General features: G+C 38.8%; 1 protein-coding gene across 1 annotated transcript in view; it reads left to right on the plus strand.

Annotated features, from left to right (window-relative positions):
* The window catches only part of LOC117253454 (uncharacterized), a 154,021-nt gene that overhangs the window by 47,473 nt on the left and 91,306 nt on the right, over window positions 1-15,242 (plus strand). Inside the window, exons 7-8 of the mRNA XM_033620922.2 lie at window positions 3,175-3,240; window positions 12,766-12,889. Of these exons, the coding sequence (XP_033476813.2) occupies window positions 3,175-3,240; window positions 12,766-12,889 (190 nt within the window). The remainder of the gene's footprint in view (window positions 1-3,174; window positions 3,241-12,765; window positions 12,890-15,242) is intronic.

The raw sequence follows: 15,242 nt of genomic DNA on the forward strand, positions 1-15,242 counted from the left end.
GAGATAAGTATATCGCCTCAGCCTTTGTAATTATTATTAATATTGTCATCATTTTTGTTTTTTTGTTTTTTTTGTGTAGCATAAATCAGTATTGTCCGGTATTGTTTGTATGATATGTTTGCGGCATCGACAGGGGTTTGTGTGGATGTGTGTATTTTTTGATGTGTGTGTCCTTTCGGGCACAGAGGGACAGAGCTTTTAGTATTGCTCGTGGAAGGTCTTGTTATCAGTGTGCGAGCAGCTCTGTAACACCTGGCCAATCGATAGTTCCCTCATTGTGTTCAAGGAGGCTTAGTGGTCGATCAATGCAGAGGCTTCACTGCACGCACGCACACACACACACACACACACACACACACACACACAAAACATGACCTGTATCTTTTACCCTTGCCACCCCTTGGTCTTTATGTACTGCCCTACATGGTGGAGCTGTTGTACAGCACACACAATGACACACTCACACCGTATGTAGCACAAAGAAACATGCAAATATACACACAGAGAATTCAGTGAATGCACATAATTCAAAGTGACCAATAGAGAAGTTAGAGATACCAAAACAAATTGTTTGCTGATGACAAATGAAATAGTTGCACATAATTAATACACAATAAAATTGTGTGTATGTATTAGGTGTACCTGCTTCAATGTAATATATCTAACTATTCATAATTAAAGTTTGGAGAATGAAACCATAAAACTATTGTACTTTATTCTGCCCCACTAAGCCAGCTTACATACACATCCACACATGCAGATGGTGATAAATTAAAGGGAAATTCTCTCTAATGAGTGGATAACACAGCAGAAAATAGCCGAAATACTTCCATAGAGGAATGAAGGTAAAATGTCCAAAACATTTACAAAGATCTTTGCTGTCCTTACTGAACTTTATCGAAAACTTATCTTAATTTTCATGTACAGTAGCTATGTTTGTTAAAGAGAGAATCTTCATGCAGATGTGTAGATTCTTTGAGAACTGCCTCAAAGAATCAAAGAGCAGTGCCTTTTTTTGCCAGATCTAACTGTGTAACCATTTGCTATAAGTACTCAGTTCCTTGATGTTATTTCCCCTGACTGAACTTGGAGAATCTGTCTCAAGGAGCACTGAAGTTGTTCTGGAGGGTCATGGTTGACAACTTTAACTTCCCTTAATTTGTCATCCATCTGTATGTATTGTGTTGATGGATCATTTGGAATCACTCTCAAAGATGTTGTATATAATTACGGTCTTTGCACAAGCATGCTGGTAACATTTATGTGAGAGTGTGTATCAATGTGGGTTAACTCTTACACTGCCATTCTGCTTTCTACCTATTAGATTTAGTATCAGGCTTCACACAGATTAGGTTTAGAGTTTGCAGTAATGCTTGGTATGGTTTTTACTTGTTGGCATTGGATAGTGTATGTTATTGACCAATAGTAATGTGTGGACATGAGCTCAGCAGTCCTGTTGTCTCCCAGAAAATAAGTAAGTAGTGCACTTTCACACCCCATACTGATGGTCAATTTTAGGTGTTACACTAGAGATATAAAAGGGGTCTGGGAGGGCAATAAAGCAGCACAGATGCACATAAATGGGGCTTTTCAATTGGCACTTTTGGCCATGCTGAGTCAAACCATTCTCTGTGGATCTGCATTATTATTACTAGTTTAACCACACCAAGTTGTGCTGAGCTGTGTCCGAGATGGACCCTCTCCAGGGTATGGCCACCAGTGTACCCACCTGTCTCCCCCTAAAACAAGTGTGCATTATGAGACTCAACTCATGTCTGTGCACGAGACCAGGGAGAACAACATTTTTCTGTTAGGGATGCACTGATTTATTGGCTGAGCATCGTTATCAGCCAATATTCACTATATTAACTGCCATCAACCTATCAGAAAATAAGATGACGTTCACTGATGGCCGTGGCCAATGTTTTTTCGCTGTGTCACATTGGTTTTGCACAGGCTAAAAAGCAGAGTTTGGGACTTGAATTAATGGACAGGTACAAGAAGAATACAACAACTGTTTGGTAGATGGGCTTTGTGATCTCAGTGTTGTGTGACAAGATGTCTAGCAGCAACCAGCATCCCGACGTCCAGAGGACATTAGAAAATGTGTTTAGGACAAACCAAAATCTTCCTTGGGACACTGCTGTGATGAAAGGATACAGTAAGCTCACTACTGATGTGTCAGAGGATGCACCCTATTGTTATCACTATGACCTATCACTCAAGACAAGCCATCATCAGTTAAAGACACACTTTCAGGCAGGTAGCCCTGTTATAATGGAGATTCTTGAGAGCCAGAGAGTTCAAGAGAGTCAGAGATTCTATCCAAATGAGCAAAAATTAAGCGCTTAATCCCTGATGATTTTAGTTACATTAAAATATAGTTCATATCTTGAGTTTGAATCATCTCATAGCTTCCCTGACATCACACATTCTCTGTTCTTTGTTTTGGAAAGTTATTCTTGTTTTAAAATGTGGCTCAGACTGCTGAATACAAGAGGACTGGCCTGCATGAAACTTCCTAAATTTGTTGGTATTTCCTTTTAAGATTTAAAAGCGAGGAGATTTGAAAGTGTGGGTGTAACTCAGCTCTCCAAAATAACACTTAGCTGTCTGGAGAATCTGCTAATGGATTTGCACTCTCAACAACCAACTGTTGAGAGATTACTGAGGCTTAAAGTTATAAGGAACGGAACAGATGTTGAGCTACAAAAACCTTGTCTTGTCATTCACTTTGGATTGAAGCCTACTGTAAAAACACTCATTTTGTTAAGCAACATCCAGCTTCTTTGTGAAGGCACAACATTTTCCAAACAGATTTCTGGCTCGATATAAGTGTGTGATGCTCAAAGCACATACGAAATGTATACAACCAAAGCATTTGCTTTAAGTAGCCCCCAAAGGCAACTTGTTTTGAGGAAATCTGAAGTAGAGAAGTTGTTGAGGATCAAGGGAACTGCGCTGCAAACAAAAAATGATTTTAAAATTAAATCTCTTAGCTGTTCATAGCCTCGGGTGTTATGATGAGGCAACATCCTAATGTTTAATACAACAGAGGAGTGCTTGTTTAACTTTTGACTTTATTGTTAGAGATGACAAGTAACCAGGACAAAAGATGATCTAACAACCTCTCTTTTCTCCTTTTTTCTTTCTCTTCTCTTCTTCTTTCCCCAGCATTTCTATTGGAATTAGTTATGTCTTAGCTGGCAGTGAGGCCTACGCTGCTATTCTTAATGTCAGGTAAGTCTTCCACATACATACAGAATCTTTAGAAAATGAAAGACATTGTCCAAACTGAGACATATAACTGCAATTAAACTGACACTTCTCTTCCTTATAATCCTAAGTAACTTGAGGTTACATAGGTTTGAATTTAGTAGCAATTTATTGAGGTCTGTGGCTCGGGGGGGTTGAGCAGATTGTCCACTATTTGGAAGATCGGCGGTTTGATCTCCAGTCTGTATGTTGAAATTGTCCTTGGGCAATATACTTGCTCCTGATGGCTGTGCCATTGGTGTGCAAATGTGTGTGTGAATGATTAGATCACAAATTAGGTTAGATCCTAATGAGCAGACTGGCACCTTGCATGGCAGCCTGTGCCATCTATGAATGTGTATGTGCATGGGTGAATGTGGCATGTAGTGCAAAGAGCTTTGTGGGGTCGGAAGACTAGAAAGGCGCCGTCCAAATGCAAGTCTGAATCCAATATCAAATTTGCTCTTTTTGTCTGAATCCTTTCAAATCTTAACCTTTTAAAACAGACCACCCATGGATGGCTGCTGAAGATCATTGTCTGCATAATTCTGTTTCAAGTAGCTCTAAAATAAAAACCATAAAAGATAGAGCATTCATTGATTTTGAGCAGAAATGTATGGCTTCTGTCCTGTCAACATGTCATTACCTTATATTACTTTATCTTACCGTGCAATGTAAACATAGTATTTTACCATAATTATGCCAGAATTTCCTTGTAATAGTAGCAGGAGATTGTTGTTTGCATAATCCTGTGTATATGGATCTAAAATGGCAATGAACTATAATATTAACACGAGTTACAGTCTTCCATCAGGAATATTTGCCATTCAAACCTCAAAAAGTCCTTCCTGGGAATCTGCTTATGTTATGTGGTCTGGCAGATGTGTCTGGTTACAGAAACGCCACTGACAACCTTGAGGTCATTTCAGCTTTTCAAGTCAAGAATTATGAAGGCTTTAATCATCAGGCCACTCAATGTTTTTATCCTTTTATTCATGTTTTACTCACCTCAAGTTTGCTCGCTTTTTGTGTGTGAGTGGTGTGTTTCAAGCTATTTTGTCATTAGTATTATTGCTGTTTTCCAATATGCCAATAACATAGGTCCTGAGTCCAGGGTGAGTGTAATTGTAACACCCACAGTGTAATACCCACTGCATGTTCCACATGCAGTGTGGTGAAAGGAGCTTAGATTGTCTCCTTTGTAACACATGAGTCATGTTGAGTTATGTTTTCCTCCTACATCTAAATCAGTGAAATTCTTTTTAGGGTTAGCAGCTCTTAAGAGTGTGTGACTCATTGAGTCATTCAAACAAAGAATTAGCAAAACACTTCACTCAGCAGTAAAAAAACATAATTGAAAAAAATAAATAATGTGCAGAGAAACTCTAACATCTTGCAGCTTTTCAGACTGTCGTATGGAGGAAAGAGTGATTATTAACAAGAACCTTCTCCCACACCAGTCTGACCCTCCATCAATTCCACTTTCATTTCTCAAGAAATGAAAAAGTTGAAAGTGAATTGTCAGTTCAGGGAAGTGTTGCTTAAGGCTTCACGATCTCACAATAAAATCTTTTTAGTGAAAAACCTGATGCAATCCTGAGAGATGATAGCTGCCCACTGGAGTGGGAGGCTCTGAAAGCATTGCATGAACTTACAGCATTCATTTTAATTAGAGCAAACAAACACACACACAGTAGAGATGTTTCCGCAGGCAAAAATATTCCATTTTCTGATGATAAGGTTTTATGTATTATTTTTAAGTTCTGTTGGATGACCCTAGACTGAAATTTGAATCTCTACTAATGAATACAAAATAATTAGCTGGAAGCCTTCTTATCTGTCACTCACTTCACTTTACTCTGTGGCCACTACTTTCAAGTGAGTAAACTGGCCTAATTGATGCCATGAGTATGAGTGTTTGTAAATGCCCTCATGTTTCTCTGAAAATAAATTAAATTATTGTGTTTTTTCAGATTATTTTTCAGAAGTTCTCTATCGTATGGAGATTATCTCAGTAGTTATACCATAACAATGGGAATTATCCCCATCTGGGGAAATTGACGTGGAAAATGAATTATCTTTAAGACACACCACTTTGCGTGGTCAGCATGCGCCAGGCTATAAATGCCCCACCTTGCGTTTGCACCCACTGATTCATTGATTTCCACCTGTCGGAGTTGAAGTGAGAGCAGAAAGAAAAGAGAGAGGAGTTCAGCATTCATTTTGTCCACTTACCTTCGTTTATGTTGGAGAGCTGGCCTTTACGGGTCCCTCTCGAGGATAGCTAAACGCTGTTTCTTCTGCTTGACAATAAGGAGTGAAACAGCTGAGAGGGGTGCCATATTGGTGTATTGCAGCTGTCTGTTTACGCACGGTGGAAGCATAGCGGCTCGCTCGAGCCTGACTCAGTCAGGGGGCAGCGTCCCTCTAGGACCTTAGTCACTGACAGGTGGACCGCAGTCCGAGTCCGGACTCAGATGTCGTCCTATACGGACCCAGACCTATAACCAGTAAATTATTAAGGGATTAAAAATTTTGATGGGATGCTTCTATTTTAACTTTTAACTTTTCTAGTCTTTACAGCACCGGTTTAGCTGATCAGGAAAAGCACAGACCAATTGCATGGGAGTTAAGCCATCCCACGTGATGCCATCCAGCCAATCACATCTCTGCATTCTAGGCGATTAACATTGCGACTGTATACAATTAGATGAGAGATGTGAGAGGCAAGTGACAAGCGGAAAGACAAAAGAAAAATAGAAAGATAGAAATATAGAAGGATAGAAATATGGAAAAAGGAAGAAAGCAATACAGGGAGAGAAGATGGAGAGGAAGAGGCGAGTGAGCGAGGGACAGAGAGAAACAGAGGAAGAGGCCAGAGACAGGCAGAGAAACAGGAAGCTTTCCCAGGTCTGAGGAAAGTAGCCCTGTACATCTTGTTTGGCTCCACATACGGCTGCGAGACAGCTTTCTCCACAATTAACATAATAAAAACTAAATATCGTATGCACCTGCACATGTGTATGAGATGTAAAACCCTGGCAGGACAAGCTCAAGCTCACTTCTCTCACTGAACAACAAAAAGTGGGGAGAGTGGGAAAAGAGGGAAAGACAGAGAAACTGTAAAACTGTTCAATTGTTATTTATTTATTGTAAAATTGGTTCAGACTGTTCAGTCAAGATGTGAAACAGTTAACAAAGAAAAAGGAAAATTCAAGCTGTTGCTACACTTTATTTTATTTTTTTCTAAAATTAAGCACTTTATTTTAAGATACACAGATTTTCAAAAACTATTTCATTTATTTTCTCCATTTAATTTTTAAGTTCATATCTGTAGTTCAATATTGAGTGACAATAAATATTGCCGAAATGTTTTTGAATCGTACTTCATTTGATTTGACAGTCAGATGTGAATTACATGCAGACGTTGATACAACTGCTAAGCTACTTCAGTATATATCACACTGAATAATAGAGCGAGTTAGACATTATGATGTTACGGACCTCTGCTTTAGGAAATTTCCTCTAACTGGACCTCTTTGAATTTTAGTTAAAGGAGAACTATTATGCTTTTCCTCTTTTCTGACCTATAAATGTTGTTACAATGTTGCATACTTGTGTTAAACGATGCCAACACGTCAAATAATGAGGTTCGTGCATTTGGAAGTGAGCCCTGCAAGCTGTTTTGGATGGCTCTGCACGCTGTGTTTTATGGTCTTTATTTAAACAGCGTAGTCCGTGTGACGTTAATGCGTGCCGGACTTACTTATATGGGCATGCCCAGGCATGCTGGCAGCGCTCAGCAGCCCTTCGGAAGTCCTCGGGAGTGTGACCAATCACAGCGGTGTGGGCTCGGTGGGAGGCGAGGGCTGGGGGGGGTGGAGTAAATTACACAGACTGTTTTCGCGGGATGCAGGAAATACAAGGAAGCAGTGCGGAGAGAGGCACAGCGTCCTGAGGATCTACAAAGCTTTGTGTGCAGGTAATCGTGTGTAGCTGCTCTATAGGAGTCCAGAAATCAAATACAAAGGCCCGAAAATGAGTATAATAGGTCCTCTTTTAGGACACCTCGAGGGAATTTCTTCGCACAAACATTCACTTGGACTCAATGATGAACTGATTAGATTTTGGTGCTCAAAGGTCAAGGTCACTGTGACCTTAACTATCTCATTCTTGTAATTCTTGCGGTATATCAAGAAGGCCTTAAGGGAGTTTTCTTAACTTTCGCACAAACGTCCACAAGGATCCAAGAATGAAGTGATTAGAATTTGGGGGTCAAAGGTCACCGGGACCTCAGAAAACATGTTTTTGTTCATAACTCAATAATTTATATGCTAATTTTGACAAAATCCACACAGTCTAATAGGAATATAAAAATGAAGTGATGACATTTTATATCCAAAAGGTGAAAAATGAACTTCACTGTGTCATCATAATGTTCTGCAAAAACACGTTTCTGGCCACAACTAAGCGACATATCTCAAGAACAGAAGGAGAGACATTTAGTCAGATGCTGAATTGGTGATACTGATCTTGGGTGTCCACCTTGAAACCTGATTGTATAGATCTCCTGTGCTGCTGGGAGAAGATGTGTGTGAAGGATCCACTTTTTTTTTTTTTTTTTTTTTTTTTTTGCAGACATGGATGTAAACTGTAACTTTGCAACCTGGCTGCAACCTGATGTAATTCTAGTGTCACAGATAATCTGTCTCATTTACTTCTTCCAGAATATAGTGACAGTTTCAGTAAATACTGTATGACAAAATTGATTTTTATAAAAGTTACAGACTGTAGCTTTAAAGGCAGCTAATTTCAATTGTCGTTGAGTTATTGGTAAGGAAATACTTTTTCAATCCATAAAGTGTAATTCATAATTGATAACATTTTCACCTAACTTCTTCAACACCGGTGATATTTTTATTTATTTCTTGAAATGACAGTAGAGTACAAGTTTAAGTATCTTCTATCACACAGTGGGACTGCATGACAAATGTAATTCTACACACTATATCCTTTAGCCTATATAATTTCAAAACCTTTATCATATGTGGGAAATAGATTGTCCACACCAGAACACTTTAAATGACTCGTGTTTAACAGCTGACTCTTGTTTTAGGATGAATTCAAGTTGCCATGAATTGTCTGCGCCAACTCTGGTGTCTTTTATCATGAAGATGATCCCCATCCCCCCAAGTCATTAGAACAATATAAAGGATAATGCTGTGTATAACAAAAAGAAGCTAAATGTTACTGTTTGTAAACTAAATTTGTTCAAACTGAGTAGTGTGATATCATACTGGTGTTGTTGCCTAACTCCTACAGCACTCTCAAGTTCCTGAATCTAGAATCAATGCAGCACCGTTAGCTGTCGAGCCGTCAAGTGATCGTTGTCTCTCCCACACCTCCTCTCCCAAGCCTATAATTACTTTTATCAGTTAAGAGGACTAATTTATTTTGTCACGCCCCAGTAAATACTTAACGCAAATAATATTATTCAAACTCTGCGGGTCGCCTGGGTGCTTCATTATCAGCCTGCTCAGTGCCAGGGGAGATGCTGTGATGCGTTGTGGGAGTGGGAAGGCAGGGTTACTGGAGTGAAAAAACCTTGGGCATCCTCCTTTGGATAAACCACCTTATTCCCCCTCCCTAAGGGCAGCAATCAATAGGTTACTACAGGTCTCTGCACAAAAAGTCTCCTCTCAGTCCCACTGCTGGAGGATAGTGGGTGTCTTGGAAACAAGCCCCTCAGAGCTCTACAAGGTTTAAAGCATTACTGAGATTCAGTTTCAACCTAGGGACCAGATTATTGTCTCTTAATATTCCTTCAGCAGAGTTTGGGGTTTAAAAAGTGCTCATTTTCTATCAAGCTTAGAATATTAGAGAATTAGAGTACTATCTAAAACTATTAAGAAGTTTAATCTCATGTGTTTAATTAAAATGAATACAAGCTTACCCTTGTCTCTGCAGCTGGTGAAGTTAAATCTTATAATCTTACTCCTGATAATAATTATCACAGTTGACCATATTTTTGTTTATTTTATTGCTTATTTTGATTGTTTCAACTTATATACAAACTAGAAAAGCACTCGGAGAGCGGAGACCTCTGCCAAGCAGCTCGGATTTCCCGCCATTTTATTATTTTATCCACTTCGCTTCAACCGATCACCACCAAAATATTGTCATCTGTTCCTTGTCCCATTATCAACCTTTCCTGAAAATTTCATCAAAATCCGTTCAGAACTTTTTGAGTTATTTTGCAGACAAATAAACAGACAAACAGACCAACGCCGGCGAAAACATAACCTCCTTGGCGGAGGTAATACCCATTTGTAGCAGTTATTACTCCTGATAATCAGTTTGACATAATAATGAATAATAATAATCAATTATGTATTAAACTGTTGAGGCGATAACACACATTTTGTGTATAACAGAACATTTTGTAAATTATTACATTATAATTTAAGTATGTATTGTAATGTAATGTATGCTTCACAGATATAATTAGTGTAAGAATTCCTGAGTTAAGGCCAAAAACATGTTTGTAAGGTAACAGTGACTTTGACCTTTGACCTTCAACCATCAAATTCTAATTAGTTCATCCTTGAGTCCAAGTGGACCTTTTGCTTTTGAGGAATTTGAGGAAATTCCCTCAAGGTCCTCTGAAGATATTGTCTTTATGAAATGAGATAGATGCAAGGTCACAGTGACCTTGATCTTTGACCACCAACATCTAATCAGTTCATCGTTGAGTCCAAGTGGACATTTGTGCCAAATTTGAACAAAATTCTCTCAGGATGTTCTAGAGATATTGCATTCACTAGATGAGACAGATGGGGTCACAGTAACCTGGACCTTTGACCTATGGCCACCAAAATGGGATCAGTTCATAATTAGGTCCAAGTTGACATTTGCCAAATTTGAAGAAATTTCATTTCTTGAGATATCACGTTCAGGAGAATGGGACGATGGACAGACGGATGGAGAGACAGACGGACAGGCAACCCAAAAATATAATAATGCCTCCAACCACGGCTATCTGTGGTGCCGAGGCATAAAAACTATAACAATGTAACATACTATAATTTGTAAGCCAATAAGAATAAATACATTACTTTTCAATCAAACTAAAATTTGCCAATATATCTTTACACACTAGTACAGGCTTTATCATGGATTCCAAAAGAAAATATTCAAACATATTCATTATATTCATTGGAAGACGGCTTACAAAGAGAAGACACACAATATGTGGCTTCATGTGTTTGCCCAGATTCTTCAAGCAGAATTGTCTTTATAATTGTAGAAGGAAAACAGTCAGAAATATTCAGCTATTTTTATTGCATCTGCAGGACTGAATATCAACATGGGCAGAGTTTACTGGGGCTATCCTGCTGAAAACAGCAAACATAGGGTTTGTTATGCACCGCACTCAGTACCACCACAACGTGCACGCTGCAGAGCATAAATAAGAGAAGGAGCAGGTTTGCAGTGTCCTGTTTTGGGGATTTTTATGTCTACCTGGATGCTTTGTCCTTTATACCAAATTTATGGGCAAAGATTACAGAACCATATATTATGAAAGTGTGAAAATGGCCATAGCCAGATGTGCAATATACACCTACACATATCATGCATTTCATATCATACTATATACAAGCAAAAGCACATGCACATCCACACATTGGCTGCCTGCAGACAGATAATGTGCAGTATAATAAGATATTTTTTCACTACTTTATATGGACCCTGCACAATATGCCCTCTTTGCACTCTGAGCCTTGATTCATGAATTCAGGCCACTTGAAATTCTACTACAACAGGTTAGGAGAGGAAACAGCCAAGAGTCAGTACTGAATAGAAACACGTAATGTAATTCAAACTCATTTAAAACAAGTGCTAATCCAGCATGTGGCCTCCGAACCTGCGGTTTGCTCACTGTGGGAATAAGTACACAGATTCAGTACAAGCAGCAACATCAAGATGTAAAACTTGCCTTTTGAATGCAGTGGAGTAGAAGTATGAAGCATCTAATGAAAAAAAATCAAGTGAAGTGCATGTATTTCAAAATTGTTCTTAAGTATGGTACTGGAATAAATGCACTGACTCTGTGACTGAATCTCTGGTGAATTGTTGTTTTATGTGCAAATAAATTATTAGCCTTTGGCAGTATCTATTTTTTCATACCTTTATGAAATTTGTCAGTGTATTTGGTATATGACCTTATTTCTGTGTGACACTACCTACTGCAACTTTGCATTCCCTAGGATAGCAAAGGCATGAGATGCCCTACTTTGCCATTTTGAGTCCTAACCAATCTCAGTCCTCTTGTCTAAACATAACCAATCCAACCAATGAAGTCAATGAGTACTAGGCAAAGTGAGGGAGAGTCGGCCATGTCACGCCTTTGTTAAAACAGGAAATGCAGATTTTTCTACCTTACCCTTGCCTGCACACACCCACACCAGCAAGAAAGGTTGTTACATTCCAAACGCTCTCTTAATTTTTTCAGTCTAATAAATAATATAAACTCACAAAATGTCAAGAACGGTAGTATTCTTACACTTATTTTCTTCATTAAACAGAGAAATACAACCGTACACCTTGTGAATTCAAGTTTCTCTCTTTCATCAAACTAAAACTAGCATTAGCTTAATTAGCCTTGTTAACGCATTGTAAAACACACTTCATTCAAATTTGACAGAAGGAAAATACACTTCACCAAAACCATCTTAGTCTTGATAGTTAGTCAGTCCACTGTTCCAACAATCAACAACTCTGCTTTGCTTAAAATAAACCCTTAATTCACAGAGTAGGATCAGAAAATATGCCCTTTTTCCATGCAGTCACTCTCTGGTGTCACTGGCCAACGTTATAGTCCTGTAATGTTATCCCCACCACTGACTGGCCATGTTTCTCAGCTAAGCTGCCTGTTCCACGAGTAGAGATTGACCTCTGGTGGCACATGATGTGCACTACATGCATTACATCCTCAATACTGGCTCTCCATATGAGGTTAAGAGAAAGATGAGTGTTTGTATTGTTGACAGTTTTGTTAATAATACATGTTCAAACTGTTCAACAGTCATATTGATGTGTTTTCAAGCCTAACTGTGAGCACACCAGATGCTGCCTTTGTTAATGAGAGCAGCAGGCAGGTTTTGTTTTGGAGGGTGGCTGTAATTTGGACCACAGTTTGGAGAAGGTATTTCCTCACCAAGGTTACAGAGTAGCAGCCTTTATTTTTCCCACATCTTGGTCACGAACACTTACTGCTTGTGTTCATATTTAGCAGTCAGGTAATGTTTACTGTTTGTTGATGAAGATCGTGCAGGTGACAGGGATGTTAGAGGGGAAAAAAAAAAAAAAAAGGTTCTCTGTGTCTGCAGTCACCATCATTTACTACATGTGGGGAAGGCTCTACTGGGTCCAGACAGAAGTGTGTCCTTTATTTTACATTATTTTTCATTTTCATTTAAATGTGCAACTGCTTGTGTGTTTTTTCCACAGACATATCTATGTGATCCCAGCCTTCACTTGGATTCTAACTCTTGCTATCTTACTGGCCCACACAGTCATCCAGCCAATCACTTCACTGCTTACCCTGCTGAAAGGAATCCTGCTCATTGTCACGGTAACCATTCTTTTATTTTTTAAAATATTTTCTGTGTTTATACTTTCCTTGGTAAGTATTTGTCATCCTTATTAATAATATAATGGTAGGGGAAACACTGGTGATTATATGTCTGTTAAAGGGAAACTAATGGACCCTGTTTTCTCATGTTTTTATGGAACACAGAAAGGCTCTGAACATGTATTTTGACATCCTGGGTGTGTTTTTTTTTTTTTAAAAATGCAGCATGATGATAGAAACATTTTATACAGCAGATGTAATGCGGACCTGCCAAGTCAGCTGTCTCTGCTTGCCTCTGTTAGTAGAGACTCCACTCTGCAGTGTAGTTTATACACTTTGCTGATACACCACAGAATTACACACTGGACCTCATTATTATTATTATTTTTTTTTTAGATATTTTTTTGGGGCATTTTAGCCTTTAATGGATAAGACAGACAAGCGTGAAAGGGGGAGAGAGAGAGGGAGTGACATGCAGCAAAGGGCCACGGGCTGGAGTCGAACCCAGGCCGCTGCGGCAACAGCCTTGTACATGGGGCGCGTGCTCTAACCACTGGACTTCATTTTGTCCCTCTCTCTTACCGTTAACTATAAATTTAATACTGATTTAAAGTCATTTTACTTCACATCCTTGTATTTATTATGTTCATCTGTAGTGTAGGATTATAAGGGGGCAGGAGCATTGAGGATAGGCTACTTACCAATACCCTCTTTTTCACAGCCTAATGTTGGCCAGTATGGAGGAGCCAGAACTGTTGTTTGCTTTTCTTGTGTTAGCAATAGTGATACCAGTTTGATTTGGTTAGGTCAGGGCCATGGAATATTATATCATCCATATTTTCTCACCACATCTTAGCCTGTCTTACCCTCAGGTGTACATAAACTACAGGTTATACGCCTACGTTATCTTATCAATTATCAGCCATGAGAAGCAGTTAATTAAAAGTCCATATCGGTGCATCCCTAGACAGAATTTTTTCCTCACATACAAAATGGACTGTCCCAAATACTAAACTAAAAGACAGTACAGACAGTACGTAGCCAAAACATACCCACTAACAGGAGCCCACATTGGCCAACGCAGTCTGTTTAAGTGTCGCTGAGTGTTCAAACACTGTTTCATTTCACATTTCTATACACAGCCACTTTTTTATTGGGAAAGGAGCAGCAACTTGAAGATCTCGTTTTCTACTGTGCACTCCTCATTTAGAAAATGGTTCTTTGATAATGGAGATGTAGCTACAGGCCCAAATTAACCCAGTCTTTACTTCTTTGTTATTGTTTGGTTTAAAACTGTAATATTTACCCTTGACAGTGCTGACAGCCATGTACATTAGACATCATGTCTTTGATTAAGGTTGAGAAACGATGCACAACCTCAAATTTAGGGAAAATGTATGTACCTTAGTGTAAGTTATGTCATGTCTTTGTATCTTAATCTTAAAGGATTAGCAGTTCACACATTATGAAATATGACTTTCCCTATTGAATTTAAACAGTAATTAGAAAACATAATTATTAAGAAATAAGATAGTAGTAGTATATCATTCATCATGCTTGGTTTTATTCTGTCTTTAAAAAAAGAAAAAAAGAAATGGAAGTGTTTCAACAGTCTCCTCTAACCTTCACGCTTCACACTTTCTAAGCTTTTAAGCTTTGTCTTTATTCACTCCCTAAAAGTGTATATCCTTCGGCCATTTTTGATGGATGTCATGTCGCTTTGACATGTTTTCGTGTGAGGTCATGCTGGTAAAATGGATGGAAGTGGCATTGTGTGCTGGTCACCTCATACAGATGCCGTAGTGCTCATTGAGCTCCCACTGTGTGTGTGGTGGTTTTGAGCTTTTCCAGGTCAGTGCTTGCCAACATCAGGGAGTGTCAGCTGCTCAGCAGGAGCTCCTGAAGGAAGTCTTTAGGCTTGAGTCAGAGTACATTTAACAGCATCGTATTCCACAAGGTTACACTGCCTCAAAGGCAGCTAGCTGCCACGACTGCTGTGTTAGGTTGTCAGTTAAAGTGTTAGCCAACACCCCTTTCTGATCATACTTACATGATATTACATTAGATTAACAAGTCAAAGGATATGTTCCATTTTCATTTCAATAAAATGCTCGCATACATGTACATTGATAGAATTGGATTTTGACCTCCATCTCTTAGATATGAACCATTCCACAGCCCATATGGACAAGAGGAATGACTTAAGTGAGCAAAAACATATAAAATGTACATAAGACGTGGATATTGTCCACTATGAGACAGACTTGAAAACATGTAAACATGTTCCAAACACAAAAATATTGTAATGGTGGATTTCTACTCTAGATACACTCATAAATCATTAGCAATTTCT

This window comes from Epinephelus lanceolatus, chromosome 6 (genome assembly GCF_041903045.1).
Source record: "Epinephelus lanceolatus isolate andai-2023 chromosome 6, ASM4190304v1, whole genome shotgun sequence".
Lineage (NCBI taxonomy): Eukaryota > Metazoa > Chordata > Actinopteri > Perciformes > Serranidae > Epinephelus > Epinephelus lanceolatus.